A 22,645-nucleotide genomic window follows, 5' to 3' on the forward strand; every position below is an offset into this window, starting at 1 on the left:
AAGCCCGTCGGGCAGCTCAGGAGATGCTGGGCAGGATGAGGTGGAAGCCAGGCCCCTGCTGTCAGCTCTCCAGAGGTCTTGTCGCGACGGTAACAGTTACTCCATATCGGTGAGGCGATCTGCTGTGCTTTCTACTCTCCATCGCGACGAAAAGGACACGGATACAAAACTGACCTGCTCAACCAGTCTGTGCACTGGGGACTGCTTTTTCTTTGACAAAAACTGCAGAGACAGCAGAGTTCTCTTAGACCCTACACTCAGTTTGCCGGAAGTTAACACCTTAGGTTACTGTGGTACATTTGTTGCAACTGAGGAACCAACGCTGATATGTTACTATTACTGCAAGGAGACCCAACCAGTCTATCCTACAGGAAATCAGCTCTGAATATTCATCGGAAGGACTGATGCGGAAACGCCAATACTTTTCCAAGAGCTGACTCACTGGAAAAGATCCTGATGCTGGGAAAGATTGAAGGCGGGAGAAGGGGACGACAGAGGATGAGATGGCTGGATGGCATCACTGACTCAATGGACGTGAGTTTGAACAAGCTCCGGGAGTTGGGGATGGACAGAGAGGCCAGGTGTGCTGCAGTCCATGGGGTTGCAGAGTCGGACACAACTGAGCGACTGAACTGAACTGCACACGTTATTCCTATTTAACTAGTTTTACCCTAATGCCTTCTTTTAGCGTTCCAGGAAACTATCCTTAGCAATGCCCAACTCTTTCTGACTCTATGGACTGTAGCCCACCAGGTTCCTCTTCCATGGAATTCTCCAGGCAAGAACACTGGAGTGGGTTGCCATGCCCTCCTCCAGGGGATCTTCCTGACCCAGGGATCGAACCCACGTCTCTTATGTCTCCTGCATTGGCAGGCAGGTTCCTTACCACCTGTGCCCCCAGGAAGCCCAGGAACCTGTCCAAGAGATCCCACGTCGTCGTGGCCTCCTCTGACCTGTAGCAGCTTCTCTCAGACTTTCCTTGTTTTCGATGGTTGACAGCTGTGAAGCTAGCTGATCGGGTATCCTGCAGGATGTCTCCACTCCCTCCCCCTTCAGGACAAAACCCTGTCTGGTATCTTTCTCAGATTACACTGGAGCTATGGGCTCTGAGGAGGGGGACAATAAACGTGGAGCGACAATTTCTCGACATTGTATGAAAGGCACAGGTTGTCAGCTTCACATCACAGATGGCGTTAGCTTTGATCACCTGGCCGGGGTAGCAACTGCCAGGCTTTCTCACCACCATTTCCATGCACTGCTCTTTGGAAGTAAGTCATCAAGGGCAGCCACTCAAAAGGTAGGGAGTCAAACTCCAATTCCTTGAACAGACAAATGTCTACATAAATTATTTACAATTCTTCCATAAGGGAAATTTGTCTCTACTCTCATAAGAATATCAAGAAGAGATAAGAAAGCCTTCCTCAGCGACCAATGCAAAGAAATATAGGAAAACAACAGAATGGGAAAGACTAGAGATCTCTTCAAAAAAATTAGACATACCAAGGGAACATTTCATGCAAAGATGGGCTCGATAAAGGACAGAAATGGTCTGGACCTAACAGAAGCAGAAGATACTAAGAAGAGGTGGCAAGAATACACGAAAGAACTGTACAGAAAAGACCTTCACGATCCAAATAATCACGATGGTGTGATCACTCATCTAGAGCCAGACATCCTGGACTGCGAAGTCAAGTGGGCCTTAGAAAGCATCACTACGAACAAAGCTAGTGGAGGTGATGGAATTCCAGTCGAGCTATTTCAAATCCTGAAAGATGATGCTGTGAAAGTGCTGCACTCAATATGCCAGCAAATTTGGAAAACTCAGCAGTGGCCACAGGGCTGGAAAAGGTCAGTTTTCATTCCAATTCCAAAGAAAGGCAATGCCAAAGAATATTCAAACTACCACACAATTGCACTCATCTCACATGCTAGTAAAGTAATGCTCAAAATTCTCCAAGCCAGGCTTCAGCAATACATGAACCGTGGACTTCCAGATGTCCAAGCTGGTTTTAGAAAAGGCAGAGGAACCAGAGATCAAATTGCCAACATCTGCTGGATCATGGAAAAAGCGAGAGAGTTCCAGAAAAGCATCTACTTCTGCCTTATTGACTATGCCAAAGCCTTTGACTGTGTGGATCACAACAAACTGTGGAAAATTCTGAAAGAGATGGGAATACCAGACCACCTGACCTGCCTCTTGAGAAACCTATATACAGGTCAGGAAGCAACAGTTAGAACTGGACATGGAACAACAGATTGGTTACCAACAGGAAAAGGAGTACGTCAAGGCTGTATATTGTCACCCTGCTTGTTTCACTTCTATGCAGAGTACATCATGGGAAACGCTGGGCTAGAGGAAGCACAAGCTGGAATCAAGATTGCCGGGAGAAGTATCAATAACCCCAGATATGCAGATGACACCACCCTTATGGCAGAAAGCGAAGAGGAACTACAAAGCCTCTTGATGAAAGTGAAAGAGGAAAGAGAAAAGTGAAAAAGTTGGCTTCAAGCTCAACATTCAGAAAATGAAGATCATGGTATCCGGTCCCATCACTTCATGGGAAATAGATGGGGAAACAGTGGAAACAGTGTCAGGCTTTATTTTGGGGGGCTTCAAAATCACTGCAGATGGTGACTGCAGCCATGAAATTAAGATGCTTACTCCTTGGAAGAAAACTTATGACCAACCTAGATAGCCTATTGAAAAGCAGAGACATTACTTTGCCAACAAAGGTCCATCTAGTCAAGGCTATGGTTTTTCCTGTGGTCATGTATGGATGTGAGAGTTGGACTGTGAAGAAAGCTGAGCGCCGAAGCATTGACGCTTTTGAACTGTGGTGTTGGAGAAGACTCCCAAGAGTCCCTTGGACTGCAAGGAGATCCAACCAGTCCATTCTAAAGGAGATCAATCCTGGGATTTCTTTGGAGGGAATGATGCTAAAGCTGAAACTCCAGTACTTTGGCCACCTCATGCGAAGAGTTGACTCACTGGAAAAGACTCTGATGCTGGGAGGGATTGGGGGCAGAAGGAAAAGGGGACGACAGAGGATGAGATGGCTGGATGGCATCACTGACTCGATGGACGTGAGTCAGAGTGAACTCCGGGAGTTGGTGATGGACAGGGAGGCCTGGTGTGCTGCGATTCATGGGGTTGCAAAGAGTCGGACACGACTGAGCGACTGAACTGAACTGAACTCGTTTATTTATTTGAGCATTTATTTGTATCAGTGTGGATTCATAGATATGGAGTTTATATCTGGAGTTGAAACCCCAGTGCTATGCTGTTTATCTGTGGTCCGAATTGTCTCAGCTTTGGCCACTGGGGCAAATTCGGGTAGACCTATGACATCCTTGTTTTCTGAACACTTCCTTAACTTTCTGCTTTTCCGTATTTTTATCGGTGAGATGCCTTACTTAAGAGCTGTTAGGGGGCGATCTGTGTATTCAACCCGCACCGCACAGAAGAGTTTCACATTGGGGGTTCCGAGCACCTGAAAAGGTGACCCTATTTGGGAATAGAGTCATCGGAGATGAAACGATTGCAGCATACTGAAAAGACTGTCCCCGAATCCAGGATAACCGATGTCCTTACAAACAGGGGAGACGCAGACACAGCACACAGGAGGGGCAGGCACCACACCCCGACGGCGAAGGCAGAGGTCAGGGCGGCGCTTCTCACAGGCATCCGAGACTGGGCGCTGGCAGACCGGGGCACGAGGCTCGGCGCGGCAACACTCGGCACTCCCTCTGGGCGAGGGCGAGGTGTGGTGGCAGTGTTTTCAGACGCTCCTCTTCCCTGCAGTCTCCAGCCACCTGCTGCTTGCTTAGAGCACTCCTTGCCCAGCGCACCTCCGAATCCTAGCGGTAGCCGCCCATCTAGTACAACCACCACTTCAGATGCTAAGGACCAGCTCCGTGAAATCCAGGTGCTTGCCAGGTGCCCCGCACAGCAGTCGTGCGGGGTGGACAGGTCCCCTGCGTCACAGAGGACCCAGCCAGACTGTGTCAGGCCGGCGTGCGTGGCCCCTGTTTAATACTCACTTTGTCCCTCTTCCATCTTCCCTAAGTCACGTCTGCAAGTGGCCTGAAGGCTTTAAAACAGAACCGAACACATCTCCGTCAGCTGTTGGATGTCAGATGTTGTCCAACCACCCAGCACTCTGGAGCCTTAGCACAGCTTTGCACACTAGAGGACAGCGGAGCCAGCTCTAAGCTTTCAGATGAAGGGACCGCAGTCCCCGGGAAAGAGAAAGTGACTTGTTCTTACAGTGTTAAGACAGGGAAGAGGCAGGCTAGAGCCTGGTATGTCTTCTCACCCCACAGCTGGGAACCTTTATGAAGCTGAAATCTAAGCCCTGGCCTGGGTAAAGATGGAAACTTTTCTTCCCCTCAGTTATCTGGGAGAAGAGGAACTGGATGTGACGAACGGGTATCTGGCACGTTTTTGTTTGGAAATTATCTTCATCACACCATTCCAGTTGGTCTGCGTTTTTACGCCTATGTTAAAAAATCAAATGGAGTCATTAAGCGTAGGCCAGCATGTAAAGCCTCTCTCCTGAGTGCGCGTTCCTCTTGTAACCCCTAGAGCTCTACCGTAATCCTTCGAATTATTCAATAATTACTGTGCTTCCCCTGGGGTCGCATTTGGCAACAAAATACTGGTCTAAATGAACCAACGATATGACCCAGAGAATAACACTTATGTTCTTAACTTCTCAGAAGCAAAAGGATATGAAATACTTCCGAGGTGCAAACTGGGAGCAAAGTGAAGGGTTTGCTCTGGCGATTTGGAGGGTGAGGGGAGCAGAATGACAAAAGGAATGAGGATCTGGGACTTATTCCAATAATGAGGGCCATCCCCTCCCCCACGAACCTTCGTGTATCAGGCCAGTCTCCACTCCAATCCCAGTTCCCTCCCATTTTAGGAGCGGCTATGGCCACAAGGAAAAAAACCAAGCATATGGCCCTGCCCTTCTGGACATTTCTACAGTGTTGGCTGGGCTGGTTTGGAAAATCCCATTTCATCTCCTACAGCTACGTGACCTCAAGTTGTCATTTCCAATAAAGTATGCTTCCACGGATTTTCATGAACATAGACAAAAGCTGCTACAACCTTTTTTCTTCCCCCCCAAATCTTTCAAACCAACTGTAGTTGCTATGTAGGGTTATTTGTTTCTAAGGCAACAGCGTATATCTAAGTACTAATGGCCTGTCCTTTTGCCAGGCAACAAACAGCCTTGTGATGCAACTGCACCTGTCTCAGCTACGCGTTGCTATGGAGACGCTGCAGTTGCCATGGCTACCATCACGCTAATCGCCTAGCAAGGGCAGACATACAGCAGTCTTCTCAGAGGGCCCAGCTGCTCCTCTCCATCTCTTGCTGAAGACTGATCGTCCACGGCCTGTGATGGAATGCTTCTCAACCGGGACGCACCAGAACCTCAGCAAGGCTGTTTCCTGGGACCACTCTGTGCTCCCTCAGTCCCGAGAAAGAGTCTGTACCAACGCTGGCTGTGAAACCACGGCCATCTACGAATTCACGCCGTTCCTCCCGGGTACAAACGTGGAGCCTGAGGCTCAAGTCTCCTAACTGGGTGGTGACAAGGGAAAGATCTCTACCCAATGAAGAAAAAAAACAAAACACTTTCGGCAGTACTGAGGGACAGACGTCTAATCCGAGCACTAGGCAAGAGAAGACCCATTTTAAAACCTGGCTCCATGTTATATGGCTACTTTTATAGACTCTAACATTAACCAATTTTTTTTTTAAGTGACAGGTCGCATAACCTCCCCTCCTATTCTCTCTCTGTAAAAAGGGCACCGTGACCTCAGTGTCTGAAAACAAAGGCGCATGCGAGGAGCAATCCAAGTCTCTGGCCGTTTGCTGTTTTCCCAGAAGAGGCAAACACCACGGAGCCAAAACAAAGCCATCGCCCCGGAGCACCGTCCACATGGAGACGGGGGATGGCAACAACTCAGGGCGCCCTTCCCTCAACACCTGCAGACACTCTCCCTCAGCGGACGGGGAGGCAGAGGCCGCGCACCCAGCTCATTCCTGGACGCCCACCCCTACAAACCACCCCATACTCAGATGTTAAGGCGGTCAACTTTCCTGTGCAAACGTCTCTACCCAGGGAGACGTTATTTCACCCACCACGGAGCCTTCCAGGAGACGCGTTCCTCCCAAGCAGCAGACGCGGTAAGGTTTGCAGAAAAGACAACAACGGGTAATGCCTCCAAGAACACTTAACTTCTTTCTCATTTCCTAGTTATTTTTAAAGTCACAGAGCCTATTAGTTTCAGTGCCTGTCTCTGCCAAAATAATACAACTTCAGTAGACCAAAAAACAAAACAAAACAAACAGAAGGAACTTGAAAAAAGAGGTCTGAACGGCTTACCTTTGATATGCCTGAGGAGAGGCGGGAGGTGTGTTGAACACATTCGAGTGTGGGTGATAAGGTGTCTTTTTCAAAGCCTGAATTAGATTTTGTCTATACTCTGGGTCTATGCACCACAGTGACCCTTTCCCGATGCTCTGCAAAGGAAGTCAAAGTAAAAAAGTTATTAATACAGAGACAGCAACTAGTGTGCAGTAAGCAGATGTTGGCTTCCCTGGGGGCTCAGATGGTAAAGAATCCGCTTGCACCGCGGGAAACCTGGGTTCGATCCCTGGGTGGGGAAGATCCCCTGGAGGAGGGCATGGCAGCCCATTCCAGGATCCTTGCCTGGAGAACCCCATGGACAGAGGAGCCTGGCGGGCTACAGTCCACGGGGCTGCAGAGGCAGGCACCACTGGGCGACTGAGCACGACACACGCAGATGTATAGCTCTCACCAGAGGAACTTATGTTTTTTAAAGCTCTTACTTCTCTGCTAGCTGTCTGCCAACCTTAGCTACAGTACTTCTGACCTTTAAACACCATGCATGTGCTTCCGTGTACTCACATTAAGTCTGACAAAATGAATATGTTATTTCCAGGGGAGGTTGCTACAACAATATTGTCATTTTCACACCCTACATACCAAAACCCTCAGTTACCTTATTATTTTTCAGTGTCAACTTTGAAAAACATGCATTCTCTTTAAAAAAGTGAGTTTCAAATTTGTCAGCTATCAAGGGTTGAGGGAAAAACAGAGGGCAGAAACACTCCTAAAACTCCGTTTCCGCTTTGAAAATTCCAGAGCTAGGTTTTCAAACCATATTACATTGCTGCCACTTTACAAAAACAGAAAAGTAATCCACTTGTTTTCTTCCTGCTTACAAAAGAATGACGTTTAAGCTTCAGATGGAATTCTGTAATGACCGTGCCCGGGAGACAAAAAGACCTCAGGCAGCCGTGGTCAGCCTTTAGCCAGAATCCAGTGTTTGTTTTTTTGGATTCCTCAGTTCTGGATCCAGACCTCAATCTTCAGAAGTCAAAAACTTTATAAAAATCCAAATCTTCTCAAACTGGTTCCACAGAAAGCGAAGGACTTAGTCTGAGGCCCACTCTCAGTTGGAGGCTTCGTTCTGAGCCCAGCATCTTATAAAACGCACGGAAGTCCTGCCTCTGTTACCCGCTGGAACTGGCTGCTCCCCTTTCAAGAGACCAAATGTACCCAAGCTGTTTGATAAGGTCATGTGTAAATGTTTACTGATTTGGAGAGAAAAGAAGTCAAATTATATAAACCCACACCCGCCCCACGGTTCCAGCCAATGGACCCTCTAATTTTCACAACTATTGTACTACGGAAAGATGTACAAAGCAAACAAGAAAATCATTTAGCTATTAGGCAGGAGCAAAAAAAGCCCAAGAAAATCCCTTAGAAGGAGAACTAAAAATAAGTTATTCCCAAAATCTTTAAAGAACTTTAAAAAGTGTGTAGTTCAGTCATCAGACCAGTTTACTTACCAACATAGTCGCAGAACCCATTCAAGTTCTTTACGCCCAACAGCACCAGTGCGCTGAGCACCGGGAGCTGCTCAAAGGCAAGGTCAGGGGCTCAATCCTCCAATCACCCTCATCACAGTTGCAGGCCTGATCCTGCACACCCCCACCCCCCAAACACTGTCCCAGTCAGGCCAGCCTGCCTGGGCTAAACACCAAAGTCCCCAGTTTAATCAGTCGGATGTTTAAAAGACATGAATGATTTCAACTTTGGAAAATTCAGTGTCCTTACGTGGCCCTTCCCTTTCATGCACACATTTTCAAGCCCAGAAGAGTTCACTTCTGAGTAATGACACTTCCCGGGCAAAGCAGGAAGGCCACCAAAAGGCCACACCTGGCCCCCCCATCCTGTCCTCGGAAAACAAGCTGTAGAGCAGGGCACTGCCTGTCTGATCCCCTTGAAGACAAGGCCCGGGACCGCTGGCTGGAGGGCCAGGGCCCACGCGCAACCCTGGATTATCTCGGTTCTGGGAACCACATGGGAGCTTTTGCTTTCATCAAGGTGGTTTTCAGGGTGGAGCCGTTTGATCTTACAGGGAATAGAAATATGACAAAGAAATGAAGGGAAATAACAATGAGCCAAGAATGCGGTTTCTCTGACCCTTAGTATCTTGTGGATTATACTACACTATCATTTACCAAAAGAAAAAGGGAAAAACACCACAGGACTGGGGTGGGAGAGGCGGTCCACGAGGTACGCCATCCAGGTACCAGAGGTCGGAGGAGCTTCAGTAAGAACACAGTCCTACGGCTAGGTGCTTCCTGCGTGGCCTTGGGTAAATAAGGGCCCCCAAGAAAGTCCTGGCTTCCTTAATGGCAAAATAAAGACCACCCCCTCCCCACGAGACTGCTGTGGGGCCTAGGAGGGCAGACAGGACTGGGACAGCGGAGAAGGTAAAGGCGCTCAGTGAACGGTGGAAGGGGCCAAGGACAATTCTCTTTTTGAACAGAAGCACAGAGGTGAAGCTGGCCGGACAATGCTTCCCGTATCTGATTTTCCCAAGATGAAACAAGCACCACGGTCCAACGGAGGAAGCGGATGGCGCCACCGGATCAAGCAGCAGTCTGCCCCATGCCTTTGCACGGGCTCAGCAAGGGCCCTCTGGAGAGCTTTCCCACTTTCCCACTTTCCAAGACCTCCTTCACTTCATCACCCCTCACTCCTTGCTACCTGTCTCTGCTCTGGAGGCCAGTCTGACCCCCACCAGAAGCCTCCTTTTGCCCGGGCCTCTGCACGGTGGTCATCAGGCTAAGGTTCACCTCCAAGCTCGGTCAGCACATGCTCACAGCGTCTGTTCGCTGCAGGCCTGCGTGCGGGGCTGCCACAGTCCCTATGTTGATCTGCTCTGCATCTTACAGTGAGCGGGCTGGGAACGGGGATGGACTGCCACAGACCAGACGCTGATTTCAATATCTCATACGCAGAATTTTCAAAGAGGAAAGAAATAGGCCTAAGAAGCGTCTTCAGGACACACCCATGGGGACGCCGAGGAACCTCGAACCCCTCCAGTGCTGTTCCACTGGAGAGAGCCACAGGCAGAGCTTGGCAGGAGCCGGGGGAGACTGGGCCCCCGTCTGATTTGCAAGCATTCTCCTTGGTCTCATGTAACAGCTCAGAACAGTAAAAAGGTTGGCTTGAAAACTTTTAACATGGAAATATGCAGAGCAGAGAATGCTCAAGTTTATTCAGCCAGGAAAAATTACATTTAATGCCCCTCACAGGACAGAAAAGGATGTAATTTGATTAGAGCTGCGTGGTAAGTTTGAGGGTCAGAGTTTTTAGAATTGTATGCATCTCATCTTAAGTATATGTTTTTTTTTTTTTTATCATAACAGAGGATGGTGCACCATTAAATGCTAAAGAATTCAAAACATAAGGGGAGAAAGATCTCTATTCATAGGTCTATTTGCATCTTTAGAAATATTTGTCTTTATAAATATATTCACATTGACAGCGATAAAGAATCCGCCTGCCAGTGCAGCAGATGCGAGAGATGTGGGCTCAACCCCTGGATCGGGAAGATCCCTAGAGCAGGAAACGGTGACCCACTCCAGGGTCCCACTCCGCCCATTCCAGGATTCCTGTCTGGAGAATCCCACGGACGGAGGAGCCTGGTGGGCCACAGCCCATGGGGTCGCACAGAGCTGGATACAACTGAGCACAGCAGCGGCAACGTATTTATACAGATATTTATAAACATCAATGTTGCTCATGTTATAACTATAACGTGAATAGATATCAGTTCAGTCAGTTCAGCTCAGTTCAGTCGCTCAGTCGTGTCCGACTCTCTGCGACCCCATGAATCGCAGCACGCCAGGCCTCGCTGTCCATCACCAACTCCCGGAGTTCACTCAGACTCACGTCCATCGAGTCAGTGATGCCATCCAGCCATCTCATCCTCTGTCGTCCCCTTCTCCTCCTGCCCTCAATCCCTCCCAGCATCAAAGTCTTTTCCAATGAGTCAACTCTTCGCATGAGGTGGCCAAAGTACTGGAGTTTCAGCTTTAGCATCATTCCTTCTAAAGAAATCCCAGGGCTGATCTCCTTCAGAACGGACTGGTTGGATCTCCTTGCAGTCCAAGGGACTCTCAAGAGTCTTCTCCAACACCACAGTTCAAAAGCATCAATTCTTCGGCGCTCAGCCTTCTTCACAGTCCACCTCTCACATCCATACATGACCACTGGGAAAACCATAGCCTTGACTAGATGGACCTTAGTCGGCAAAGTAATGTCTCTGCTTTTGAATGTGCTATCTAGGTTGGTCATAACTTTTCTTCCAAGGAGTAAGCGTCTTTTAATTTCATGGCTGCAGTCACCATCTGCAGTGATTTTGTAGCCCAAAAAAATAAAGTCTGACACTGTTTCTACTGTTTCCCCATCTATTTCCCATGAAGTGATGGGACCGGATACCATGATCTTCATTTTCTGAATGTTGAGCTTTAAGCCAGTTTTTCACTCTCCGCTTTCACTTTCATCAAAGGCTCTTTAGTTCCTCTTCACTTTCTGCCATAAGGGTGCTGTCATCTGCATATCTGAGGTGATTGATATTTCTCCCGGCAATCTTGATTCCAGCTTGTGTTTCTTCCAGTCCAGCATTTCTCATGATGTACTCTGCATAGAAGTTAAATAAGCAGGGTGACAATATACAGCCTTGATGTACTCCTTTTCCTATTTGGAACCACTCCATGTCCAGTTCTAACTGTTGCTTCCTGACCTGCATACAGATTTCTCAAGAGGCAGGTCAGGTGGTCTGGTATTCCCATCTCTTTCAGAATTTTCCACAGTTTATTGTGATCCACACAGTGAAAGGCTTTGGCATAGGCAATAAAGCAGAAATAGATGTTTTTCTGGAACTCTCTCACTTTTTCCATGATCCAGCGGAGGTTGGCAATTTGACCTCTGGTTCCTCTGCCTTTTCTAAAACCGGCTTGAACATCAGGAAGTTCACGGTTCACGTATTGCGGAAGCCTGGCTTGGAGAATTTTGAGCATTACTTTACTAGCATGTGAGATGAGTGCAACTGTGCGGTAGTTTGAGCATCCTTTGGCATTGCCTTTCTTTGGGATTGGAATGAAAACTGACCTTTTCCAGTCCTTCAGCCACTGCTGAGTTTTCCAAATTTGCTGGCATATTGAGTGCAGCACTTTCATAGCATCATCTTTCAGGATTTGAAACAGCTCAACTGAATTTCATCACCTCCACTAGCTTTGTTTGTAGTGATGCTTTCTTAGGCCCACTTGACTTCACATTCTAAGACGTCTGGCTCTAGATTAGTGATCACATCATCATGATTATCTGGGTCGTGAAGATCTTTTTTGTACAGTTCTTCCGTGTATTCTTGCCACCTCTTCTTAGTATCTTCTGCTTCTGTTAGGTCCAGACCGTTTCTGTCCTTTATTGAGCCCATCTTTGCATGAAATGTTCCCTTGGTATCTCTGATTTTCTTGAAGAGATCTCTAGTCTTTCCCATTCTGTTGTTTTTCTCTATTTCTTTGTATTGATCGCTGAAGAAGGCTTTCTTATCTCTTCTTGCTATTCTTTGGAACTCTGCATTCAGATGCTTATATCTTTCCTTTTCTCCTTTGCTTTTCGCCTCTCTTCTTTTCACAGCTATTTGTAAGGCCTCCCCAGACAGCTATTTAAATAAATATAAATATCTATAAAACATTTATATATATGATATATATTTCATATAAAATATATATTTAAGACCAAAAAGTCTGTCAAGGAAGGGCTTTCTCATCCACACAAACACATACACACATAGTTTGAGAAAACTAATGTGCAAAGTAAAAGGAAAAAAGGAGTAAAAACATATGGAAGAAGCCAAATTGGTTTAATTAAAAAGCACCTGAAGAATTAACAGACAGACAGTCCCTTGTTAGCAATAAAAACATCAGCACATAACAGCAGAACAGAAGAACCTATACTGCAGAAAGAACTGATTAGTGAGAAAGGTTAAAAACAGGAGAGAAGGAAAACATCAATTAAATCTTCAACCTGACTTCAAGAAACGACCTGTTTTTCCCTGGAGGTCAGGGCCCAGCACCGCCCCCGGCAGCCCATATCTCCCTCGTGTCCCGCTCAGCAGACCCGCACAGGTCAGGCTGCCCAACTTCACTAGGCTGTGCGTCAGTGAGGTAAGGACCATACTTTAAACATGGTTTTACACACTGTGGGCCACACTGCGTTAATGGGGCATGCAGTTACATTAATCGGGCTTCCCAGGTGGCAGTAGTGCTCGGGAACCCGCCTGCCGATCCAGATGCGGGCTCGATCCTGGGGTCAGGAGGCAGCCCACTGCAGCGTTCTTGCCTGGAGAATGGACAGCGGAGCCTGGCGGGCAAAGAGTTGGACACGACGGAAGCAACTCAGCAGGCACGCTTACTGGGCTCTGGGTCCAAAGAGGGTGGGGAACATTGTCTAGAAGGAGCGTTTCCGTTTTCTTCGCATCACTTTGAGGGGGAAAGCCGTCCTCCAGAACTCCCCACACGCGGCAGCCACACGGGGGACGGGCAGTGCTGGGGGTGGGGCCAAGGCCCGCGGGGCGCTGCATGCCCGTGTGTGGTGGATCTGAATCAGTCCCCTTGCATGAACTGCAGCTTTACATCGGAGCACGGCTGACGGGCAGTGCTGCGCTCGGCTCAGGGTTTCAGCTTTACATCGGAGCACGGCTGACGGGCAGTGCTGCGCTCGGCTCAGGGTTTCAGCTTTACATCGGAGCACGGCTGATGGGCAGTGCTGCGCTCGGCTTAGGGGTACAATACAGCGACTCAGGCACACATCTGCACGCGCCTTTGTCAGACGCTTTTCTCAGTCAGGTGGGTACACAATACGGGGCAGAGTTTCCTGCCCTATACAGTAGGTCCTTGTTGGCTACCCATTTTAAACATGTCAGTGTGCACAGGTCGGGCCCAAACAACCCCTCTGGATGCTTCGGAAGTGCCAATTCCGTGGGTGTTCCCCGTGCCGCCCACTGCCCTCTGCTCCCTCACCCATATGGTGCCCACTGCGTGCCAGGCACCATGGGGTACGTTACCAAAGACAACACAGAGAGGCCACCGCTCTCTTGAAGCGGGGATCCTGGGGGGGCAGAAGGCAGGAAGTCAACAGAGCTCGACAGACCGTGACGCCCGCTGTGAGGGGGCAGAGGGCGGCGGGTTGGGAGACCCGCCCGTGCCATGTGTGACACCGTGTGTGACGATCAGAAGGAAGCAGAGGGGCCCGGGAAGGGGCGGGGAAGGCCCGACGGCTCGCCCAGCCCAAGGGGACCAGGTGGCAGCAGCGATGGGGGAGGGAAGCGAGGGCGGCTTCGAGGAGTCCTCAGGAGAAACGGCAGGACCCGGTGATGGATGAGACGTGGCAGGTGAAGAAGAGAGACAAATAAAGGCTTGATTCGAGTAAGTAGGTCAGAGACGGATGGGATGGGGCTGGGGCGACTCGGGGGAGAGGACCTGTGTGAACATAGCCTCTGAGACGTCCATGGGTGAAGGGCTGCTGACTGAGGACACGCACCACTCTCTTCCTTCCGCTGTCACCAAACTGCCCCCGACCTTCACAAAGGCAGATCGGACACAGAAAGCGGGGCTGGAGGTGGTCTGGCTTTAGAGGCTTCCCATCAGCGGATCCCTCTGCAGCCAGCACTGGTAAACATTTTCTTAAAGGATCAAAATAAGCATTTCAATCCTCGTAGGCAGGCAGTCTGTCGCAACTACTCACCTCCGCCACTGCAGGAGGGCAGCGACCCCAGGCACGGCTGTGCTTCGACGACATTTAGTTCACAGAAACACAGGCCACGGGTGGCTGCTGCCTCCCTGCAGCTCTGCCCTGGAACCCCAGGGTCAGACTCAAAAGCTCCTACAAGTTTAGGGACCAAAAACCAGGAAAGGGGGTCTTCCCAGACTAAGCGAGTTGGGCTGCATTCTGGGGGATCAGGTGGGGAGGGGTTGCCAGCTGAGATCTAAGCCGAGAGCTCTGCAGGGCAGGGCGGGAGGCAGTCTGGACACTCACTGCAGCAGGTGAGCCTACCGCGCAGGAGACTGACGTGTTGTTGAGCTGCGCATAACCCCTCTGGCACAGACACTGGAGTCAGGGAGACTGGAGAGCAAGCCCTGTGCTGGGTTTGCCAGCTGTGTGGCCCTGGGCAAATGACGTAACTGCTCTGAGCTTCAGTTTCCCCATCTATAAAATGGAAAGGCTGTAATTACACTGCTTCACAGGACTGTTGCAAGGATTAAATGAGATAATCCTGTGCGTGGTACACAATAAAAGCTCAACAAAGCCTGCTCTCAGGATCACGAAGGTAAAATATTAAATAGCCACCATTCCTTGACACCAGGCTCCAGAAGCAGCAGGCCCTGCCCTAGCGGAAGAGCACTTGCCAAACTGTGAAGTAATGCAAATTTCATCCAAAGGGAGGGAAAAAAAAATCACAGATGGTTGTTTTCCACTGTCTGATAGTAGAGGTGGAAGTGAAAGGCTCAAAATAGAACAAAGCAGAAACCTGGGCACTGGGGTGATGCCAGGAGGGACAGGAGACCTTGAGGAAGGCCTGCGCTGCTGAGTCTCGAGTTGCTTCTTTGCGCACCGATGCCCCTGGGTGCCAGGCGCATGTGGCAGCCCAGTGCTGCCCAGGAGAGGTCCCTGCCCTTTGGAGTGTAGCCCTACCAACCCCTTGGGGGAGGCCTGCCCTGCATGCTGCCCTGGGGGCGGGGTTGACTGAGGGGGTGAAGCTGGGTGGGGCAGAGTTGCCATGAGCAGGAGGAGCTGGCCTTGGACGAGGGGAGGGTCTCTGGTGGGGGCGGGGGATGCTGGCTCAGGCTGGAAACCGAAACCGACAGGGTCCACACAGTCAGCCCTGAAGACCCTTGGAGCTTTACAGGTGGGGCACCTGACGATGATGCTTCCCATCAAGTGGCCTTTCTGCCCAACACTCTGAATGTTTCCCCAGGTCTGGGAGACAAACGTGAAGTCCTCTCCTGGAAACATCCCGGTGTGCTCACCACGGACGACGAGCTCACCCGCCGGGCCCTGTGCAGCCCCCACGGGCCACCCCCCAGGGGCCACCCCCCACAGGTCCTGCCTTTGGGCTCCTCCTCGCAAACTGGGTCCTGCCAGGCTCCTCGGGGAGAGATGAGGAGGAGAGACGAGGGGGGCAGGCACTGATGCCCCCACAGCCCCATGTCCCCCACTCCCACCAAACCCCTCCTCAGCACCACACCAGAGGCTCGGACCCAGACTTCAGTTGGTCACGTGCCCACTCCAAAGTCCGTGGCCCGAAGGAATGGCGGTCCCTCGTGCCTCATTTTGAAACAAGCAATTTAACAACCCTTGTAAGCAGGATACAAGGCAGGGTCCAATTTTGTTTTAGGATTTGCAGAACCTCCAGAAAAAGACAGCAATGCACAGCTGCGGGCCACAGGCACCGGCCCTGCCCAGCTCGCCGCCTCTATGCCTCCAGCACCTGCGACGGCAACTGTCGTGGAGAAGGAGCTCAGCAGACACTTTTGAAAAGAAATACACAACTAAAAAAGACCGCACAAGCTGGCCAATGGGGTACACACACACAGAAACACACACACACGGGGTGTACACACACATACAAACACATGTACACACACAAACAGGATGTACACACACACACACAAACACACACACGGGGTGTACACACACACACATTCTGTCAGCCCAGCTCCTCCCATAGACCCGGCCCTGGGCCGGGCTCCCTGCTCAGGGCCCCCTCCCGCCTCCCCAGGCTGCCCCGGGAGCCCCCAGTGCCCCCCGTGCTCCCCCAGCCTTCCTGTCCCTCTCCCAGCAGAGCCCCAGGACAGGGTCTGGCTTTGCGAGGTCCGGCAGGTGAGAGGCACACACCCCTTGCAGATTCTGACTGGTGAGGGGGCAAGAGGCAACACCGGGGCTCCCGGGGAGCATTCCAGAATGCAACTGCACAGCAGAGGGGCCCGCTCGTGTGGACGCTGTCTCCACCGCCAGCCTGCTGTGGCGGCACCAGGAACTAACCACGAGGCCTCTGAGGCGGGCAGTCTCTGCACCTGCACACTAGGGTAAAGCTATTCTCTCCCAGTGTCCCTGGGCTCAGAGGTGACAACACACTGAACGCGCCTACCACCACCGCCAGCATGAGAAAGGCGCTCAATCAGTTTTGTTCTCCTCCTCGTCAAAGGGCATCCCAGAGAGTCTGGGAGATTCCGGGAAAACCGAGAAAAGTTATCCTGACAAATGACACCATTCCACTTCAAGATGCTTACTAGTCCCCCGTCCTAAAGTTCTGTAATTTGTAATCTAGAGGCTTCAGGCGGCAGGGAGGGGGGTGGTTAAAGTTTAAAACTATTAAGCAAACGACGTGAAGAACCAGCCAGGTGCCTGAAAGAGGGGAGGAGAGAAAGAGGGCAACGCTGATCACGAGGCATTTTTTTCTAGATAAATCATCGGTCATTTCCCACGACGAAATACACAGTTACTCCAGAGGAAAGCCTTTTTCCTTTAAACACACATTTGGATTTCCCAAATGACGTGCAGTGTTTTAAATGTCCCACTTGGCTCCCTAAACACTTCGTTTCCCAAAAGCAGAAGGAAGAGGAGAAAGAGGCATGGCACAGCTGGGCCGCACAGGCGTCCCTCTCAAGACCCTGGCCCGGTGGGTCGGTCTCGCTTCACTCTGGGGAAGGCTCTTGCAGGCGGGAAGGGCAGCCCCAGCACCACCACCCCAGCTTGCGGGCGCTGAATGCCGGACACAGAGCCCCTGACTCACAGCCACGGACTATTTCCAACTCGCTGACAAGGCTGCTTCTGAGCATCAGATCCACCGGCCTCTTCCACTGGCGCAACCATCTTGCTATTATTTTACAGACGTTGTCTAAAAGCTGGGAAGCTGGAACCCAGGAGGAACAGGCCACGTGTGCAGTATTCAGACACCTGAGTTCCCTGGTGAGGCTCTTTCACAAGCGTTCCTCGGCTGTCTCTGAAAACCCCTCTCCCTTCCCCAAACATCCATGGAGATGGGGGAACAGAGCGGGCACAGGTGGGGAAGAAAGTTTCCAGGCACCAGGAAAAGGCTTCATCTCTCCAGGATAAGGTGGACAGATAGTGTGTGCGTGCGTGTGTGTGTGTGTGTGTGTGTGTGTGTGTGTGTGTGTGTGTGTTGAATCAGTGCAGGAAGAATCTATCATTTCCTTGCATTAACACCTAAATAAAACCAAAACAACCAAGACTCGCCCCACCTTCCACCTTCCGGAGAAACCTGGTGGGTGGAGCTGGGTGGGGTGGGATGGCAGAAGGCGGCCCCTGCCCTTCAGGACTCTCTCCTCCACCCACTGCAATGCCAACCTCCACGCCCATCACTGATTCCCAAGGGGGCTGGGCGAGGCCAAAGGGAGGGTGACTCGGAAGCACATCGACCTCTGGAGGCTGGCAAAGTGTTTGGGCTGAAATGAGTTACTTTTGGTGCTCTCCAGGCGACTGGTTTCCAACTGCCAAAGGCAGTCTACAACCAGTCAGCTGACAACAATCAATAATAAGATGATCACCCAAACACCTAAAACACACTTGCTTATAAATCGTGTCAAACACACCAGTGGGAAGTTCTAATAAAGAAAAGGGAACACGTGCACGCATGCGTGCACACACGCACACACCACCCCCTGCCCGCCTCATACTCAAGTCTGAACATCAAAGAACTGGCATCTTTAAAGTCACTGCTCTTAACCAACTAAATCTTGCGATTTTCCCGATTCATTTCACCAATCTGTCCTTTGGGGACCTTTAGCAAATGAAGGTCAACTCTTCTTCCACTTCTGAAACATCACGGTATCACCTGGGCGGGATGAGAAGGAATCCAGACACATGAAGTTTACACAAGTTTCATACACTCCCCAGACTCTCAGGAAATATGAGGAGCTGATGGTCTTATATACTTGTAACACCAGCCATGCTGGAACACTTCAAGGAGCAAAACAACTATTCAAATAAAATCAAAAGATGTTCTAGCATCAAACCATTCTATCTTCCCATCATGCACAGAGAGGATCTATGGACAAACAGATTCTCCGTGACCATTCAATCGCTAATAACTTTATTAAAGAGACAAAGACACGCAAATTTACAACGTTGTATTTGTCACCTGATGCATTAATACAACAGGGAAGGACAATATGTGATAAAGTCGCTGGGAATGTGGAGATATTCCTTTTTTAAAATAACAATTGCTTGCATCACACCTACCACCTTAAAGTTAAAACTGCATAAGTAAATTGCAAAGAGGCTACATGGGAGAACGTACATTAAGTTGCCTTTCTCGTGCCTTTTTTTTTTCCAATTTAAAAAGCAAACTTACTTAAAGTTGGTAGGAGGGGACATAAAATTCACCATTCAATACACTGACAGAAACAAAAATTCGGTTATTTTAAAAGTTCAAGACCCAGGAAAGAATTCTCACAAACACGCTGTGAAGAGAGAAGCTGAGAGCCGGCGCCAGCTCTGGACTTAACCTGCACTCTTCCTGGTCCTTCTACTTTTTAAAAAGGGATTCAAACTCTGTAAATGACAATTAATGCAATAATGTTTATGGAGGGTGACAAGGACCCACGTGGGTCTGACAGAGACACCCTTGGCTGCATTTCAACTGGCCCACGAACGCCGCTTTATCTTCTGGTTGTCCACAGTTACTCATCTATTTTTAAACGTTCCAATGCGATCTTATCGAGGAGGCACATATAATTTGATTACCTTATTTCCGTAACGAAAAGTTGTTGAATGTGCCCAGCCAGGTAGGAGTTATGGTTACCGGGCGTCTGTGGACTAGGCTGGAGCTTAACGGGTGTGGTCTTTTATTTTTAAAAAACAATCGCAAAGACCCGCTCAGTAGAAAGTGCACGCTGGGCTGGTCACTGGTTGGTGGGCTTTGTGCAGAGTGACCACTGGCCTTGGGACCAGTGAGACACCCACTCCCTCTTGCTGTTCAGCCACTGAGTCGTGTCTCTTTGCAACCCCACGGACTGCAGCACGCCAGGCTCCCCTGTCCTTCACGGCCTCCTGGAGTTTGCTCAGATTCACGCCGAGTCAGTGATGCTATCTAACCATCTCATCCTCTGTGGCCCCTTCTCTCCCTGGTGGTCCTGAAGGGGCCTGGGGGGAGAGTTCCAGGTTTTCACCACAGTGAGTTGCTATAAGCAACTCGGCCCACTTGGAGGGAGAAATTGCCTTCACACTGCCTCTAAATTCTAACACATGCCTACCAACTGCAAAGGCCGCTGGAGCGGGGACATCAGTTATGAACTTAAAATCCGAAACCACCCCTGACCCAGGAGGGGACGCAATAATGACCACGTGACCCTTCAAGATTCCTCTGATATTACTGCAGGTGTCGTCAAGACACGGACAGAACTCACGGGGTCCTGGGCGCAGAGGGCGTCCAGGACGACTGCAGGTAAGAGCTGGCTCATCCGGAAGTCCACAGGAACAGGGGTTTGATCAAGCACGAGGCAGAGGGGGAGGAGAGACGGAGTCAGACAAGGACCTGGTCTTATGATTAATGCTGAGGAAGAACACAAGTGAACAGACTCCCCCAAAAGACTCGCTGACCTGGGCCCTAGGAACCACACGGAACCACACGGCTCCCTGGTGTCCCAGTGTCCCCTCCTGGCCACACGGTCTCCCTGAGGCCCACTGACGAAGGCACTTGACCCTTGCAGAGGGCACCGACCCCGCCCCTCACACACAGTCAAAAGCCCTTATATAAGTCTTGTTGCCCCCAAACTCAACCACAGTCGTCTACTGTTGACCAGAACTACCAGTCACGTATACAGTTAGCCCATATTCTGTATGTCTCTTAACTTTCCCGACATTCCTAGGCTATACAGTTCATCTGAGAGTTTTTTCAAATGCTCACAGATCTCCAACTTTTTTTCCAACATATTTATTGAAAAAAACTTGCACATAAGTAGACCCTTGCAGCTCAAACCCCTGTTGGCCAAGGATCAGTTGTATTTAAAAGGCAAGTGACAGCCAGAACCTCGTCACTGTCTCATTCTCGTCACCCCATCTTTCTCACAAACTGTGTTCCCGGGAGGTCCTACACCAGGGTGGAGCTGCCAGCCTCTGTGCCTGCACGTCTCTGCTGCAAGCCGCACATCTTGGTGAGAGCGTGTGCGTGTCACCTGGGAGCACTGGTCACATGGGGATCCACTGGGGCCACAAGCACAGTGACCTAGGAGATTCATCCAGGCCCATGGGGGCAACCTGGGACAGCGCACCTGTTTCTGGACGCCTCTGAGCTCAGCTGCAAACTCACTGCGGCCTGAGGTCAGGAACTCAGAGCACAGCCCTGGAGAGAGTCAACCAGAGGCTCAGGAGGCTCAGCAATAACCTGTGGTCACACAGGCGACACAGGAGCCGAGCAGACACCGCGGGGGAGAGCGCACCAAGAGTTCCACGCCACCTGATTACGACGCCTCCGATGGAGAAGCAGGGGGATGGCCGGCGTTTCACCTCACGGCGCAGGAGGCCTCTCTGACTGCCGCTTCCTTGGTCCTGAGCTGGGGCTCAGGCAGGACGCGGGCGGCCGGCATCCCATCTCCCCACGTGGGAGGGAAGACTCGGGGAAGCAAGGTCCGCTGCCCAGGGACGCCCCGGGGCCCCTACCAATGGCACTTGGACCCGGCCACATGATTAATTAAGGTTTGGAGAAACAGCCAGCCCTTGATTACCGGGGGGAAGTTTATACCCAGGAAATTTTAATTCACTCAGGATCTTGCTGGCCTAAACGTCAGCCCACCATGACATTCAGGGCTCCAGCCCCCATGCTCGAGCGGCCGTAGGGCTAGCAATGATGGCCAGGACCGTGAGTGCTGACCAGGAGCAGAGGGCGGACCAAGCATCCACGCGCATCATTTCATCCAGTTCCGCCAACAAACCTGGGAGGCGGCTAGTAGCACGGCGCTACAGATGGGGAAGCAACCGTTCAGGCAAGGTAACTAACTTGCCTAAGTCTGACTCAGGAGCTGCGCACATCACCACCAAAATCGCAGTCTATGAACCAACGCCAGTAGGTAGGCAGGCACTTCCATAAAACCCTACCACACATTTCTGAGTCAAATCACAAAAAAACTGGGCGGAACACCAACTGTACGAAGTTATGTACATCCTTAAATGGGAGTGTGTCTACAAATGCTTTCTGATACACACACACACTCATGTTTTTAATTGCTCATGTCTGATGAAAAACAGCCCAAAGTTACTATTGTTATTATCATGATTTTATATTTGCGTTGCTGGCACATGACCCTCGGCAGACAAAACATGAACATTTCATTTGTGGAGTAAATTTCAAAGGGCGATCAAGGATCTCAAGTGTCCTGAAACAACCCAAGGAAGCAATGTGAGAAGAGTAGGTCTGTTTATGGCCAAGAAAGAAAGGGCTCCTAAAACCTAGGGCTTCCCTAGGTCCTGATCGGGGAGAAGCAGAATCAGCCTCAGCCTTCACAGCTGCCTCCATCTTTCCACCAAATCATACTGCTTCCAGGAGAGAATCCAGCCTCCTGCAAACACCTGCAAATCTGGCACATCAGAGCGGTCCGACAATCTGCCAGGACGGGCTACCAAGATAAACAGCATCCCACAAAGGCAGGCGCCTTGAGCATGGGTGTGTCAGCATTTACATCCCTTCCCCTCCAGGCGGGGTCCCAGGCCTCTGAACTCTCCCAGCAGGAAGGGGACTCTTCAAATTGCACACTACTTTAGAGAGATTCTCAAAGGGAATTAGGAGAGAAAGGGCGTTGGCTGGATGGGCACCCAAAGAGGGCGAGAAAAAGCTAAACGCCAGCACCCTTTGGCTGGCAATCATCGACACCGGACTTATTTGGCAACATAACCACAGCCCAAAACTACACTCAACCTCTGGGGTAAGGTCCACACAGTTAAGGTCTACACGGCCTGTGCGGTCCACACACCACAGGGAGGATGTGATTTACACTTCTGACAAGTCAAGTCCTCTGGCCACCTGGTGCGAAGATCCAACTTACTGGAAAAGACCCTGATGCTGGGAAAGACAGAAGGCAGGAGAGGGCGACAGGAGATGAGATGGTTGGGTGGCATCACTGATTCGATGGACATGAACTTGCAGAAATTCTGGGAGATGGTGATGGACATGGAGGCCTGGTGTGCTGCAGTCCACGGGGCCGCAGAGTCGGACGCGACTTGGTGAC

General features: G+C 50.5%; 1 protein-coding gene across 6 annotated transcripts in view; it reads right to left on the reverse strand.

Annotated features, from left to right (window-relative positions):
- Positions 1-22,645, reverse strand: part of FOXN3 (forkhead box N3) — a 450,721-nt gene that overhangs the window by 187,923 nt on the left and 240,153 nt on the right. For all 6 annotated transcript variants that reach the window (XM_052646565.1, XM_052646570.1, XM_052646567.1 and 3 more), the window contains one exon: positions 6,399-6,535. In XM_052646565.1, coding sequence (XP_052502525.1) covers positions 6,399-6,535 — 137 coding nt within the window. The remainder of the gene's footprint in view (positions 1-6,398; positions 6,536-22,645) is intronic.

Source organism: Budorcas taxicolor, chromosome 10, assembly GCF_023091745.1.
Source record: "Budorcas taxicolor isolate Tak-1 chromosome 10, Takin1.1, whole genome shotgun sequence".
NCBI lineage: Eukaryota > Metazoa > Chordata > Mammalia > Artiodactyla > Bovidae > Budorcas > Budorcas taxicolor.